A 14,817-nucleotide genomic window follows, 5' to 3' on the forward strand; every position below is an offset into this window, starting at 1 on the left:
GTTTTGGGCACGATATGTTGGCAACAAAAAGCATGACAACTCTTGATGGTTGTCAGCACATCTTCACTGATTTGATTTGACACAAATGCCTCAATTCACTGTATGTATCAATGTGCAGGTGACAAATAAAGCTAATCTTTATTCTTATCGTTATTCTGTCCTTGGTCCTGCATTCTCTGCTTAGTGAGGTGGTTAGCTCTGGTGCTCCTTGCTAAACTGTTGACTCCCTCTTTCTCTCACCATCTTTAAGTTGCTACTTAATTTTACATAGAAACATAGAAAACCTACAACACAATATAGGCCCTTTGGCCTCCATCCTAAATGATCAACATCATCAATTGTCCAGTGGAGCAGCCCTTGAAGACTTGTTGCTATGTAAGCTTAGCTTGTTGTGTCTCTGACATCCAAGCTGTCCTAGTACTGCTCCTCACAACTCAGTCCAGATAGCCTCAGAATGAATCGTTGACTGTTTATTCCCTTCCACAGATACTGCCTGACCTGCTGAGTTCTTCCAGCATTTTGTGTGTGTTATTCCGGATTTCCAGCATCTGCAGAATCTCTTGTGTTTATTGTGTATTGTTTATATCCTCAAGCCATTTCCTTCAGCCCAGCATCTCTTGGAACAGGACTCTGAGAGCAACAGATCAAAATTATCATTAATTTGATGCACCTATATCTCATCTTAAAAAGCAATACGATTTCCAGTTGATCAATGGCCTGTTAAAAGTTTCCTACAGTTTAAAAAAAGAATATCTTCTCTTTGTACTCCTCCTCTTCACCCCACTCCTACCTTTTATAGAAACCATGTTCCCATCCTATACCCTGATATCTCCTCTGTACCTACTCCCCAGCACCTTAAACCTGTGTCCTCTTGTGGCAACCATTTCAGCCCTGGGAAAAAGCCTCTGACTATTCACATGATCAATGCCTCTCATCATCTTATATACCTCTATCAAGTCACCTCTCATCCTCCGTTGCTCCAAGGAGAACAGGCCAAGTTCACTCAAATATTCTCAAAAGGCATGCTCCCCAATCCAGGCAATATCCTTGTAAATCTCCTCTGCACCCCTTCAATGGCTTCCATATCCTTCCTTTGGTGAGATTGACCAGAACTGAGCACAGTACTCCAAGTGTGGTCTAACTAGGATCCTATATAGCTGCAACATTACCTCTCGGCTCCTAAACTTAATTCCATGATGGATGAAGGACAATACTCCATACGCCTTCTTAACCACAGAGTCAACCTGTGCAGCTACTTTGACTGTCCTATGGACTCGGACCCCAAGATCCCTCTGATCCTCCACACTGCCAATAGTCTTACCATTAATACTATATTCTGCCATCATATTTGACCTACCAAAATGAACCACTTCACACTTATCTGGTTGAACTCCATCTGCCATTTCTCAGCCCAGTTTTGCATCCTATCAATGAGGATGTAACCTCTGACAGCCCTCCACATTATCCACAACACCTCCAACCTTTGCGTCATCAGCAAATTTACTAATCCATCCCTCCACGTCCTCATCCAGGTCATTCATAAAAATCATGAAGAGTAAGGGTCCCTGAACAGATCTCTGAGGTACCCCATTGGTGACCGACCTCCATGCAGAATATGACCCATCTACAACTACTCTTTGCCTTTTGTGGGAAAGCCAGTTCTGGATCCACAAAGCAATGTCCTCTTGGATCCCATGCCTCCTTACTTTTTCAATAAGCCTTGCATGGGGTTCCTTATCAAATGCCTTGCTCAAATCCATATACACTATATCTACTGCTCTTCCTTCATCAATGTGTTTAGTCACATCCTCAAAAAATTCAGTCAGGCTTGTAAGGCCCTTGATAAAGCCGTGCTGACTATTCCTAATCATATTATACCTCTCCAAATGTTCATAAATCCTGCCTCTCAGGATCTTCTCCATCAACTTACCAACCACTGAGGTAAGACTCACTGGCCTATAATTTTCTGGGCTATCTCGACTCCTTTTCTTCAATAAAGGAAAAACATCTGCAACCCTCCAATTCCAAACCCTCTCCTGTCCCCATTGATGACGCAAAGATCATCACCAGAGGCTCAGCAATCTCCTCCCTCGCCTCCCACAGTAGTCTGGGGAGGTTTTTATGCCAAGGTCCTGGTTTGGGAACTGCTGCTATATAGAATTGTGGATGTGATGTAATTTGGGAAGAGATTCCTATGTCAGGGCTACACTACTGGGCACAGTTTCAAAAAAGGGCTGAGCTTTGATAAAGTGGGTGCACATTCCACTCAAAATTTTGACTTTCTAAAGCAAATTTCTCAAATTTTTTTGCTCACACTCAAGCTTAAAACTGTCCAGAACTTGGGATGTAATAATTTATTCTTTGAGCCTATTAACAAATGTTCCTGATGTTTCTCAGAGCAGGAACATGGTGCAGATTTATGGAGGCAGCTGAAAATGGGTTTAATCCCAAACATAAAGACTACTAGTCTTTCAGCAGGAGAAGAATTAGGTCATTCAGCCCACTGAGTCTTCTCCATCATGGCTGATTTATAATCCCCTTCAACCCCATTCTTCTACTGTTTTCCCCCTAATCCCCTAATCTTTGACACCCTTACCAATCAAGAACCTATCAATCTGTTTTAAATATACCCAATGACTTGGCCTTCACAGCTGTCTGTAGTGATGAACCACCATCCTGTGGCTAAAGAAATTCCTCCTCATCTGCAATCTAAAGGGGCATCCTTGTATTCTGAGGCTGTACCCTTTGATGTAAGACTTCCCCACTTAAAGAACATGCGCATTCCAATATTCATTCAGTTTCAATAAGATCTCCTTATTCTTCTAAACTCTAGCAAGTGTAGGCCCAGAGCCATCAAAACTTGTTTCACTCCCCTGATTTTCAAGAACTGAGAATAGCTTTAATAATAATTAAACAGACCATTTGGTTTCATTGGTGTACAGTAAATAATAACCTTAGTAAGTAAGTTTTTGTGTGGAAAGGCTAAAAGGGGAGTGTTGGTGGCCATGACCCTAAACATATTTAAGGACTATTTATCCACCACTTAATTTTATCCAGAGTTGTGACTAATTTTGTGCATGCCCAGCATGGAGCTCAGTACTCAATTGAGCAGCTCAAGGGCATCTTGAAACAAATTGCCCTGGATGACCTTTGTATTTGGAGTTCCTCAATTTGTATTTGTAGTTGGTCAACATTATGCAAGTTTTGTTTGGCAGGGATGTAAGTACAATTACTATAAACTCTACTTCATCAGTTTATTTCATCTATTTCAATCTATTGCAATCTATTTCATCAGTTCACAATTTAGCAGCTTAAAGAAAGAGAAAAAAGATCACTTCTGTGGCACTTAATGTCAGTAAAATGCCCTGGAAGAAGAACTGTGGAAAACCTGGCAGATACTTTGAGCATGTATTACAATATAACCAGTTAATTGTTCAAGTGAGATTGATTATAGAAACATAGAAAGCCTACAGCACAGTACAGTCCCTTTGGCCCACAAAGCGGCACCGAACATGTCCTTACCTTAGAAATTACCCAGGGCTACCCAAAGCCCTCTGTTTTACTGAGCTCCAAGTACCTATCCCAGAGTCTCTTAAAACACCCTATCGTATCTGCCTCCACCACTGTCGTCAGCAGCCATTCCACGCACTCACCAGCCCCTGCAGAAAAAAATTACCCCTGACATCTCCTCTGTACCTACTTTCAAGCACCTTAAAACTGTGCCCTCTCATGTTAGCCATTTCAGCCCTGGAAAAAGGCCTCTGACTATCCACACAATCAATACCTCTCATCATCTTATACACCTCTAACAGGTCACCTCTCATCCTCTGTTGCTCCAAGGAAAAAAGGCCAAGTTAACTCAACCTATTCTCATAAGGCATGCTCCCTAATCCAGGCGACATCCTTGTAAATCTCCTCTGCACCCTTTCTATGGTTTCCACATTCTTCCTATAGTGAGGTGACCAGAATTGAGCACAGTGGGGTCTGACCGGGATCCTATATAGCAACATTACCTCTCAGATCCTAAATTCAATCCCACGATTGATGAAAACTAGTCGGAGCGGCTGTAACAGGCAGCATGCATGGCTGGCGCATGCACGCCTCTCTCTAACCTCTGGTTAGGCACAGGAGTATGTTTAGCCAGAGACTCACTGAGCATCATAGGAAGTCATTCCTGCCTGTGGCCATCAAACTTTACAACTCCTCCCTCAGAGTGTCAGACACCCTGAGCCAATAGGCTGGTCCTGGACTTATTTCCACTTGGAATAATTTATTTATTATTATTTAATTATTTATGGTTTTATATTACTATATTTCTACACTATTCTTGGTTGGTGTGACTGTAACGAAACCCAATTTCCCTCGGGATCAATAAAGTATGTCTGTCTGTCTGTCTGATGAAGGTCAATGCACCGTGTGCTTTCTTAACCACAGAGTCAACCTGCACAGCAACTTTGAGTGTCCTATGGACTCGGACCCCAAGATCCCGCTGATCCTCCACACTGCCATGAGTCTCGCCATTAATGCTGTATTCTGACATCATATTTGACCTACCAAAATGAACCACTTCACACTTACCCGGGTTGTACTCCATCTGCCACTTCTCAGCCCAGTTTTGCATCCTGTCAATGTCCCGTTGTAACCTCTGACAGCCCTCCACACTATCCACAATACCTCCCATCTTTGTGTCATCAGCAAGCTTACTAAACCATCTAGGTCTTTTATAAAAATCACAAAGGGTAAGGGTCCCAGAACAGATCCCTGAGGCACACCACTGGTAACTGACCTCCATGCAGAATATGACCCGTCTACAAGCACTCTTTGCCTTCTGTGGGAAAGCCAGTTCTGGATCCACAAAGCAATGTCCCCTTGGATCCCATGCCTCCTTAAGCCTCGCATGGGATACCTTGTCAAATGCCTTGCTGAAATCCATATACACTATAGGTTATAGTTATAGGTTAAATGTCAGTAAAGGGAAAGTACTAGTTCTTTGAAATTGTGTCATTCGATTGTTTCTGTCCACATATCAGGAAAGAGGGAACCCTCAGAATTACATTGAGAGTAAAAGCAGAAAACGCTGCAGAAACTCAGCAGGTCAGAGGTCATGTGGTCATGTTTCAACTCCCAAGACCCATCATCACTTCTCAACCCGCTGAGGTTTTCAAGGACTAATCTGTTTCTTGTTAGGATTTCCAGCATCTGCAGTCATTTTAAATTGCATTGTGCATATCAGTTCAGATATTTTTTTAAGAATCTGGAACGTGATTTGAAACTACAACCTCTAACTCTGAGGCAAGAGCCATCAGCTGAACCATAGTGATATCATACTGAATCAGAACTAGTTTCCTCTGCTCTAATCTAATCTGCTTTCAGACTGTGGAGTATAAATTTTGGTTTCATTACAAGCACTTTAATTCCTTTTCTAAATGTCAAGCATAAACTGTTATAATTTTGTTTTATATTTTAATAACTGATTCAACCAATTTACCTCTTGTATTACTGACTAAATGTAATGTATCTAACATCAACAGAATGTTATCCAAATGTTAAAATGTTATAAGCATAATATTCCACTCAAATATCTTAGTCTAAAAGGTTTAAACCATTAATTTGTGCCATCTTGCTGCTCAATTACTCTTCATTAGATTAAAATTCTAATAAAAAACAGCAAACTGACCAGTTTTAGTTCTGTATATCTTACACATGGATATGATGTCTCCAAGAAGAGAAACTGTAATCACCTCCACTTGACAATCAAATAATGTGGCCATCACAATCAACTTTCTGGACACTGTTTTTGCTTTCCATAGCTTACACCATGATCACCACTCTCCAATAATCTCAACCATATACACGGAGCATCCATCCCAAAGCAGCATCCACCACCATCCAGCCCATGGTCTCTTCTCGCTACTGCCATTGAGAAGGAGGTACAGGAGCCTTTGGTCCCACACCACCAAGTCATGGTTGACCATGGGTACCACGCCTCAGGTAGTCACTGGTTTGTCGAGCAGCGTCAACTGTGGCTATTGAGGCCAATCCTGGAACGGCAGGCTCTGCCACAGTTGCTGCACGTGTAGGGCGTCGTGGAATTGTTGTCCACTGTGTGCTGTGCTCTCCGTTTAGCTCTCTGCTCCACAAACTGACTCAGTTTTTACTCTACAACCATCAGTCTTCTGAACCAGAGTGAATAACTTCACTCACCACAACTCTGAAATTGGTTCTGCAATGTATGGATTCACTTTCAAGAACCCTACAGCTCATGTTCTCAGTTGTATTTATTACTTCTATTTGTTTTTGTTATTTGCACTATTTGTCTTCTTTTTGCATATTAGTTGTTTGTTTTTGTGTGTAGTTTTTCATTGCTTATATTGTATTTCTTTGTTCTGCTGTGAATGATTGCAAGAATATGAATCTTGGGGTAGTATATGGTGACATATACAGTATGTGCTTTGATGATAAAATTTACTTTGAACTTTGAAACAAGACCATAACTGACTACCTTTTGGATCTTTTGAATGCCATTAAAGGGTCTCGACTCAAAATGTGGGCTGTTCATTTTCCTGCCTGACTTGCTGACTTCCTTCAGCATCATGTGTGTTGCTATAGGTTCCAGCTTCTGTAGTCTCTTGTGATTTGAGGTCTTCAATGTGGAGGGGAGCCCTCCTACATTTTTCCATCCGCAAGGAATCATGAAACTTTTTTAAATTCGTGGAACCAGAGTCTTCCATCTTCGTTTCATTGCTGGGTTTTTAGATGTTTAGAACATGTGTACGTTAGCAAATTTTAATCAGATTCTAAATGATTTTTTTTAACCAAGTGTAATATAAATTTATGGAACAACCTACCCCGGGAGGGCTTTGGATATTCAGGGAGTGGGTATGTTCAAACCATGATGACATATTTTTGGACACATGAAGATTGTTGGTTGGATATGGGGATCAGCACTCCCCGCTGACAATCGACACTGGTGCACCTCAGGGGAGTGCGCTTAGCCCACTATATATATACATATGACTGTGTGTCTAGGCCCAGCACAAATATCATCTATAAATTTGCTGATGATACAATCATTGTTGGCAGAGTCTCAGGTGGTAATGAGAGGGCATACAGGAGTGAGATATACTGACTAGTGGAGTGGTGCCACAGCAAAAATCTGGCACTCAACATCAGCAAGACGAAAGAGTTGAATGTGGACATCAGGAAGGGTAAGACGAACGAACACATACCAATCCAGCAGCTATACTTCATGAGGAGTTTTGAGAGATTTGGCATGTCAACAAATACACTCAAAAACTTCTATAGTTGTACCGTAGAGAGCATTCTGACAGGCTGCATCACTGTCTGGTATGGGGGGGGGGGGGGTGAGGGCTACTGCACAGGAAGCTGCAGAAGGTTGTAAATCTAGTCAGCTCCATCTTGGGTACTAGCCTACAAAGTACCCAGGACATCTTCAGGGAGCATTGTCTCAGAAAGGCAGCGTCCATTACTAAGTATCTCCAGCACCCAGGGCGTGCCCTTTTCTCACTGTTATCATCAGGTAGGAGGTACAGAAGCCTGAAGGCACACACTCATCGATTCAGGAACAGCTTCTTCCCCTCTGCCATCTGATTCCTAAATGGATATTGAACCCTTGGACGCTACCTCACCTTTTTTTTGAATATACATTATTTCTGATTTTTGCACATTTTTAGATCTATTCAATATATGTATACTGCAATTAATTTACTTATTATTCTGATTTTATTTTTTCTCTTCTATATCATGTAATGCATTGAACTGCTGCTGCTAAGTTATCAAATTTCACGTCACATGCCGGTGATAATAAACCCGATTCTGAGAAGAAATCAGGTTTTACAGGATAAGCCGGGATCTTAATGAATGGGCCAAGCTTGCTGAGACTTGTTATTTACTCCTGTTTCATCCTGTTTCATTTAAGTTGTCCTTTGACAATATAACATGTTAATTATCTTGCTTCATGTGATCAATGAGCAAACAGCAGATAAGACCAAAAGATACAGGAGCAAAATGAGGGCATTTGGTCTATGGGTCTGCTCTGCTATTTCATTATTGCTGATCCATTTTCCTGGTCCACCCCGTTTTCCTGCATTCTCCCCATAATCCTTTGTGCCCAGACTAATCAAGAATCTATCTCTACCCAATATACTCAATAACTTGGGTCCACAGCTGCCTCTGGCAATGAATTCTACCACTCTCTGGCTAAAGAAATTCCTCCTCATCTCTGTTCTAAAAGGACACCCCTCTATTCTGAGGCTGTGTTCTCTGGTTTTAGACACCCAAGGCATGGGAAACATCCTCTTCAAATCCATTCTTATCAAAGCCTTTCACCATTTGATAGGTTTCAATATAGAATAAAATGTACCGAATATACCAAATTATATAAATGTAATCATCATCAAGTAATCCTATACAAAGGCCAAATTTTAAAAAGTAATTTTTAGAAGTGTTTTGAAACATTCCACGCTACTAGCCTGGGGTATCTCAGCTGGTAGAGTATTTCTAAGATTCACACTTTATTCATTGTTACCAATAACCAAACTTCCTGCTTTTCTTCCCCCTTATTTAGTTTAAGGAACTTCAAACTAATCTATTCTCTAATGCTAGTAAGATACCAGGGTCACCAGACATGATTCTATGTCGATTAATATTGTGCAATCTTATTTGCACCCAGCAACAATTCACCCCATCTCATTTAGATTATAATGCTTTAAGGCATCTTAATTTATATCCACTTCCTCATTTACTTTTACCACTCTCTCTACATCTCACTACTAAGGTGTTTTATTTACGGTACTTTGCAACTTAACATATAAAGCTTCATTTACATTATTATGCGGCTGGAAAACAGGTTTGTTGACTGTAGCACCAGAGACACTGCATCTATTTTCTTTTCTTTTCAGAAGCATTTCATCAGGTGCAGAAATACAGGAGGAGATTGAAAAGCTACGGTTGAAGGTTTCAGACATTTATCACCAGCAGGAAAACACAACTTTGACACTGACAAATGAAATACGGAGAACACAAGATTTGATCAATGAAATACTCAAGCATTTTGGATCTGGTAATAAGTTGACACAATTAGCAAAAATGTTTTGCAAGTAAGGTGCTTTTCAGTTATTAGCTGGGATAGTGAGCTGTGAGGAGGATGCAAGAAGTTTGCAGAAGGATATAGTTGGGCTAACTGAGTGGTCAGGAATGTGGAAAAGAGAATATAAAGTAAAGACTGTAAAGTTATTCACATAGCTGAGAAGAACAGAAAATAGTATCTTTTAAATCAACCGCAAGGACAGCATTGTTGTTTCCTCTGGCTTGGCTTGGGGTCTTGGCCTCCAGTTAAAGTGTTGTAAAATCTATCAATTCATGGCTCTGCAGTTGGTAAATGACACACTTTGCAGCCACTGTGGTGTAGACAGAGGTAAATGTTTTGGGCGGTAAAAAGATCACCAATCAAACAGGTGTTTCCTGGATGGTGTCTGGGATGAGGGTATGGTAGGAGGAAAGAATAAAAAAAACCAGATCTGGCATTTGAGGGCATTAGTAATGATCTAATTGAAGCATAAAAGATTTTGAAGTGGAGGATAGATGGTTTTTCTAACTGGATTGATTTGGCCTGGGGAGTCAGTTGTCTAGGTAAATGGTCAGCATGTAGAGCTGACTTCCAGAGGAATATTTTTAATCTCAAGAGTCGGGAATCTCTGGAATTCTTTCTCATCCTGACAGCTTAGGATACTTAATCATTTGTGTGGATTCAAGGTGGATAATACAGTTTTTGACTCCAGGGGATTTGAGGGATAGGGAGATCAGGTGAATTTTAGAGAGTTTGGACTTGACAGAAAGCAGGCTTGGAATTCCACATCCTCCTCCTCTTATTTCTCCCTATTTTTCATGTTCCTAATCAGAGTCAAAGGACTATTTTTTCCATATCAGAATATCTCCAAGCCTCATTTTCCGCACTTACTTAACACTGAACACAAGGTCCCAGGAAGTGCAGTCTAGTAAGACAATGGGTAATGCATTGAGGAGAGGGACGATGAAGACTCACTTAATTTTACACTGGCAGAGAAATTGGCATTATGCATATCTTAGGTATGATATGTGTGAGAGACTGGACTCTGAAGTATATAGCAGGCAAAGTAGGGGGCAGGGGTAGCAGTTCATGAGAAGGCAATTGCAGCCAAATTCTTCTGCAGAGGACCCTGCTGAAAACTTGATAGGATCAGCGTTGGTTACACGTTGTACTTTGGTGGATTAGGAGCTGGTCATTCTACTATTGAAACCCAGAACCAGCCATGCATTTGGCTTTTTACAGGGACTATCAAGCATGGGGTTGTCAATTCATCAGATCTCTTGTAAAGTCTGCCACAATTCAGCAAACAATAAAAAAAACAGATGACAAATCAGGCAGTATGTGGAAAGAGAAAGAGATTTAATGTTTCAGGGCTGAGCTACCTTGGCAGAACTGAGAAAGAGAGATGACAAGTTGGTTTTAATTTGCAGAGAAAGAGGGAAGGGATGGAGAAAGCAAAGGGAGTATCTATGATAGGATGAAACTAAATGGTTTAATGTGACAGAATCTGTTTATGCTTCTTTATGTTATGAGTTAAGTGTTGCTAATAGCAAGGCAATGCTGTAAGCTCAGCAGGCCAGAATGTACTAATGGAGGGTAAAAAACCGAGCCATACAGATGGATGATGAGTAGAAAAAGTCAGGTCAGACATAAAGTGAACTAATGAGTGAATTATCTAAAGCTGGAGAATTCAATCATTGGCAGCACTCAAAGCACAGCAGGGACTAAGCAATTGATATTTTGGGTTGAGACCCTTTATGTGGACTAGGTACATCCAGTAGTCCAGATGAAGGATGCCGACTTCAAACATGGACTGTCCATTTCCTTCCAGAGGTGCTGCTTGACCTGCTGACTTCCTCCAGTAATTGGTGTGCTGCTCCAGATCCCATCATGTGCAGATTCTCCTGTGAATTTAACACTGAATCTGGAGGCTGTAATGTGCCCTGGTTGAAGATGAGATATTATTCCTTGAGTTTGTGTAGAGCCTCACTGAGGTCCACACAGAGAACACAAACACACAGGCTGGAGTATGAGTGAGATAAAGAATTAAAGTAGCAAACCCCCTTTCATTACAGCAGTGACCCTAAGCTTCCAGCCTGCTGACACCTTCTGCTCGTCACCATCTGTGATATTTGCTTTAGTGCTAGTCTCTTTCTGTTACCTTAGCCAGGCCTGCTAAGCATGTTTTACTGAGCTACCAGGTAACACAGACAAAGAACACAATATGGTTCAAACTACTACATCATCTCAGTTGAGCTCACTCTATCTGAGATAATCCCATTGTTCTATTTACCCTTCTTCCACCTTCTCTCCTACTGGTTATCTCTTTCACTTTCTGACAGACCCGAAACATTAACTGTTTCTCTTTCTATGGAAGCTGCCCAATCTGCTGACTGTTTCCTGCATTTTCTGATTAGTTCCTACTGCTACACAATAGCTTTCACAAAATGTCTACTTGCTGCAGTAGAAGTAGAGAAGTTGTGTAAGCTCATAGAAACAGAAAATGCTGGAGATAATCAGCAGATCAGGTCAGGCAGCATTCTGTGGACAGAGTAATATCAGGTCAACGACCGCTGAGCAAAACAGGAGAAGTGAGAAAAGAAGCACTTTCTGCTTCTGGAAGATTAAGCGATTTGCAACATGACTCATATAATTGGTGTTCAATTGATGTTCACTAGCATTGCTAAGTTAACATCTCTTGGAATTGACAGAGGCTATATAGAACGAGACACAAAGGAGGATAGCATTCACATCAACAAGTTAAAGTCAGTGTGGTCTAGATTTGAGTTGGGGTGGGGGAGGGAGTAGTGGTTTAGTCTAATGCACCTTCAGATGGTTCTGCAGCAGAAATGATAATGAAATATGCCAGTGAAATCACAACCATTGACAGTCCTGACTAATAATTCCACTCCTGCAGTGGATGCCAGGATTTCTATTGGGCTCCCCTTTCTTGTATACTCTTTTTCCATATTTCATCCTCTGTTAACACAGATTGATTACCTGACACGGGACTGCTACTGTAGTGTAGTGGTTAGCACAATTATGTACAATACAGGGGACCTGGGAATCACTTCCCACTGCTGCCTGTATAGAGTCTGTATGTTCTCCTAGTGGCTGTGTGGGTTCCCTCAAGGTACTGTGGTTTCCTTCCACAGTTTGGTTGGTAAGATAATTGGTCATTGTAAATTGTCCCGTTCTTAGACTAGGGCTAAATCGGGTGTTGCTAGGCAGTACAGCTCGAAGGGCTAGAAGGGCCTATTCCATGCTGTACCGCAATAAAACAATTATCAGGGCTTTACACAGCTAAGGTTTCCCAGTGGAGGCAGAAGACTGTAAGGTTCTTTTTTTCCTCAAATATCCGTAATGACATCCAAAATAGGATCTGTCTTCCACAGAGGTTTCTATTGGATCTTGGCTTTGATTTTTCATTGGTTTGACCTTCTCCCCTTTGACTAGCCTTCACGTTAACTCCTCCTGTGACATTATCAGTTTCTTCTTTGGCACTGGTAAACTCCACCTTTTGAGCTAGAATCCCTCTAGGAATGCACTAAGCAATCAATGGACCCTCATTACCTCACCACAGGAAATTCCCATTCTGTTCACTTATACAATGCTGTCTATTCAACAGTAGCTCTCATTACACAAACTGGTCCCTCTCTCTCTCTTTAAACATCGATTTCTCAAACTTCTAGTAATTGCAACCTCCCTTCACCATTTCCATTCTCGTTTCCTCTATCACCTTATCTCCTTACCTGTCCATCACTTCCCTCTGGTGCTCCTCCCCCTTTACTTTCTTCAGTGATCTTCTACCCTTTCCTCTAGACACTAGACACCAGAATACTACAGCACAGTGTCGTGCTGACCCATATATTCCTAAAAAAAATTATTCCCTTTTCTCCAGCCCTTTATCTCTTTCACCTATCAGTTTCACAGCTCTTTAATTCATCCCTCCCCATCTTCCCGTTTCACCTTTCACCTACCACCTTGTACTTTTTCCTCCCCTATCCCTAGCTTCTGCCTTAGTCTCATCTTTTTTCCCAGTCCTTATGAAGAATCTTTGCCTGTAATGTCAACTATACTCTTTTCCATAGATGCTGCCTGGCCTGCTGAGTTCCTCCAGTAGTTTGTGTATGTCCCCCTCTTTCTCTCTTGCTCTATTTTCAGGAACAGCTTTCTATACAGAGTGCTTTCAATTTATTGACTAGCATCCTCATTACACATTTTCCTTGGTTTTTGTCTGCTCACCAACAAATATATTTACTGCATATTAATGTGGCTGTCCTTCGTAACCTTTGACAGGTCACTGGCAGTTACTTGAGGCAATGAATAAGTTCAAGTTTAGTTATCTTTCAACCATACATGAACAAACATGAATACTGTACAGTTGAACAAAGCAGCGTTCCCATGCCAAGATACAAAACACAGTACCAACAGTCATACACAGCAGAAGGCACATATAAGATAGTAGTAAACACACAGTCACACAGGACAATATGTATAGCCCAAATGTCTGAGTGGCATGTCCTGTATGTTGATGGTGCATGGGTGTTAGCAGTAAAAACAGGCAGTTTTCTGCAGTCCACAGATGAATGCATGCACGCACGCAATCCAGCTTGTCATTTCACTGATTAAACATTGGAGGGCTGCATCGAAGGGAAGGGCTAGCCCACAAGGGCATGGGTGCCGTGCTGCACCACCTCCGGAGTCTCCCTTCCTGAATTGCTGCAACAGGTGAGCCCACAGCTTGAGGCCAAGTGCCCACAATGACCAATACCACACAGCTCCCCCACCAAAAAACAACTCGCAGCATTTTATCAGTTTCCATCAAGGCCTTGTGATCACAAGAGAAACATCTAAGACAGTCACTCGCACACAACCTTCAGGAACTGACTCCAATGCCTTTCTGTAGCACAGTCCACACAAAGTCCAGCTCCTCTGCCAATGAGTAGCTCATTGGTGGCATAGACCTGCAGTACCTGAAGTTTTTGAAGTCCAGCATCATCCTGCGATTGAAAAAAAGAGAAAATACCTTTGGTTGGTCCCTGAGAGGCTACTCCGCCCTTATGCACCAACATCTTACCAGATATGCTAGAAATGAATAGCTGGAAGTGCCTATTTTTACTATTTTCCTTGGGCTCTAATTGCATCAATATATTACAACTGGAGACTGAAAAATGCTTCATAAATTTCTGCATTGCTTTTTTTAGGAGGTGCATTGACATTTCCCTGGGAGTTCTCCAATTCTCCATCATTTCTTTGGCAGTAAACCAGGAGAAAATTCTCAAAGTTACAGTGTAGATTGGGTAATCAACAAAACTACAAGCAGTTGTTGTATGTCCCTAACTTTCATCAGATGTTATACAAGTAATTACATCTTCTTTAAATTAAGTCACATCTTTAAACATCTTTGTGGTAGCTGGCACACTATAAAAATTCTGTTTGCATTTGGTATGGATAAAATAGGTATTTAAAACAGTATCAATCGCCTATAACATTTTGTAAAAGTTTTCAACAATTAATACACAACTTGTTTCTGTGCTTTCTCTCTTTTCTAATCACTTTTAGGTGGCAGTGGGTTCCAGTTGCCACCTGAGTCAACTGGAGATGCTCAGGAGAGCAGCCATGAATGGTAAGTTTTGTTAAGTGGTTTGTATTGTTGAGGGTTATATTAAGTCGTCAAAGAGTTCCTTCTGTCAATCAAACACAAGTCTTGTGCTGAAGATCACAGT

At 41.3% G+C, this 14,817-nt stretch overlaps 1 protein-coding gene and 1 long non-coding RNA gene across 2 annotated transcripts in view; one reads left to right on the forward strand and one right to left on the reverse strand.

Moving 5' to 3' along the window:
* LOC132394621 (transient receptor potential cation channel subfamily A member 1-like) overlaps positions 1 to 14,817 on the forward strand; it is a 90,752-nt gene that overhangs the window by 71,431 nt on the left and 4,504 nt on the right. Inside the window, exons 14-15 of the mRNA XM_059970970.1 lie at positions 8,922 to 9,082; positions 14,654 to 14,717. Coding sequence (XP_059826953.1) covers positions 8,922 to 9,082; positions 14,654 to 14,717 — 225 coding nt within the window. The remainder of the gene's footprint in view (positions 1 to 8,921; positions 9,083 to 14,653; positions 14,718 to 14,817) is intronic.
* LOC132394637 (uncharacterized) overlaps positions 1 to 14,817 on the reverse strand; it is a 166,458-nt gene that overhangs the window by 20,283 nt on the left and 131,358 nt on the right. The window lies entirely within an intron of this gene.

This window comes from Hypanus sabinus, chromosome 1, assembly GCF_030144855.1.
Source record: "Hypanus sabinus isolate sHypSab1 chromosome 1, sHypSab1.hap1, whole genome shotgun sequence".
In the NCBI taxonomy this organism is placed as follows: Eukaryota; Metazoa; Chordata; class Chondrichthyes; order Myliobatiformes; family Dasyatidae; genus Hypanus; species Hypanus sabinus.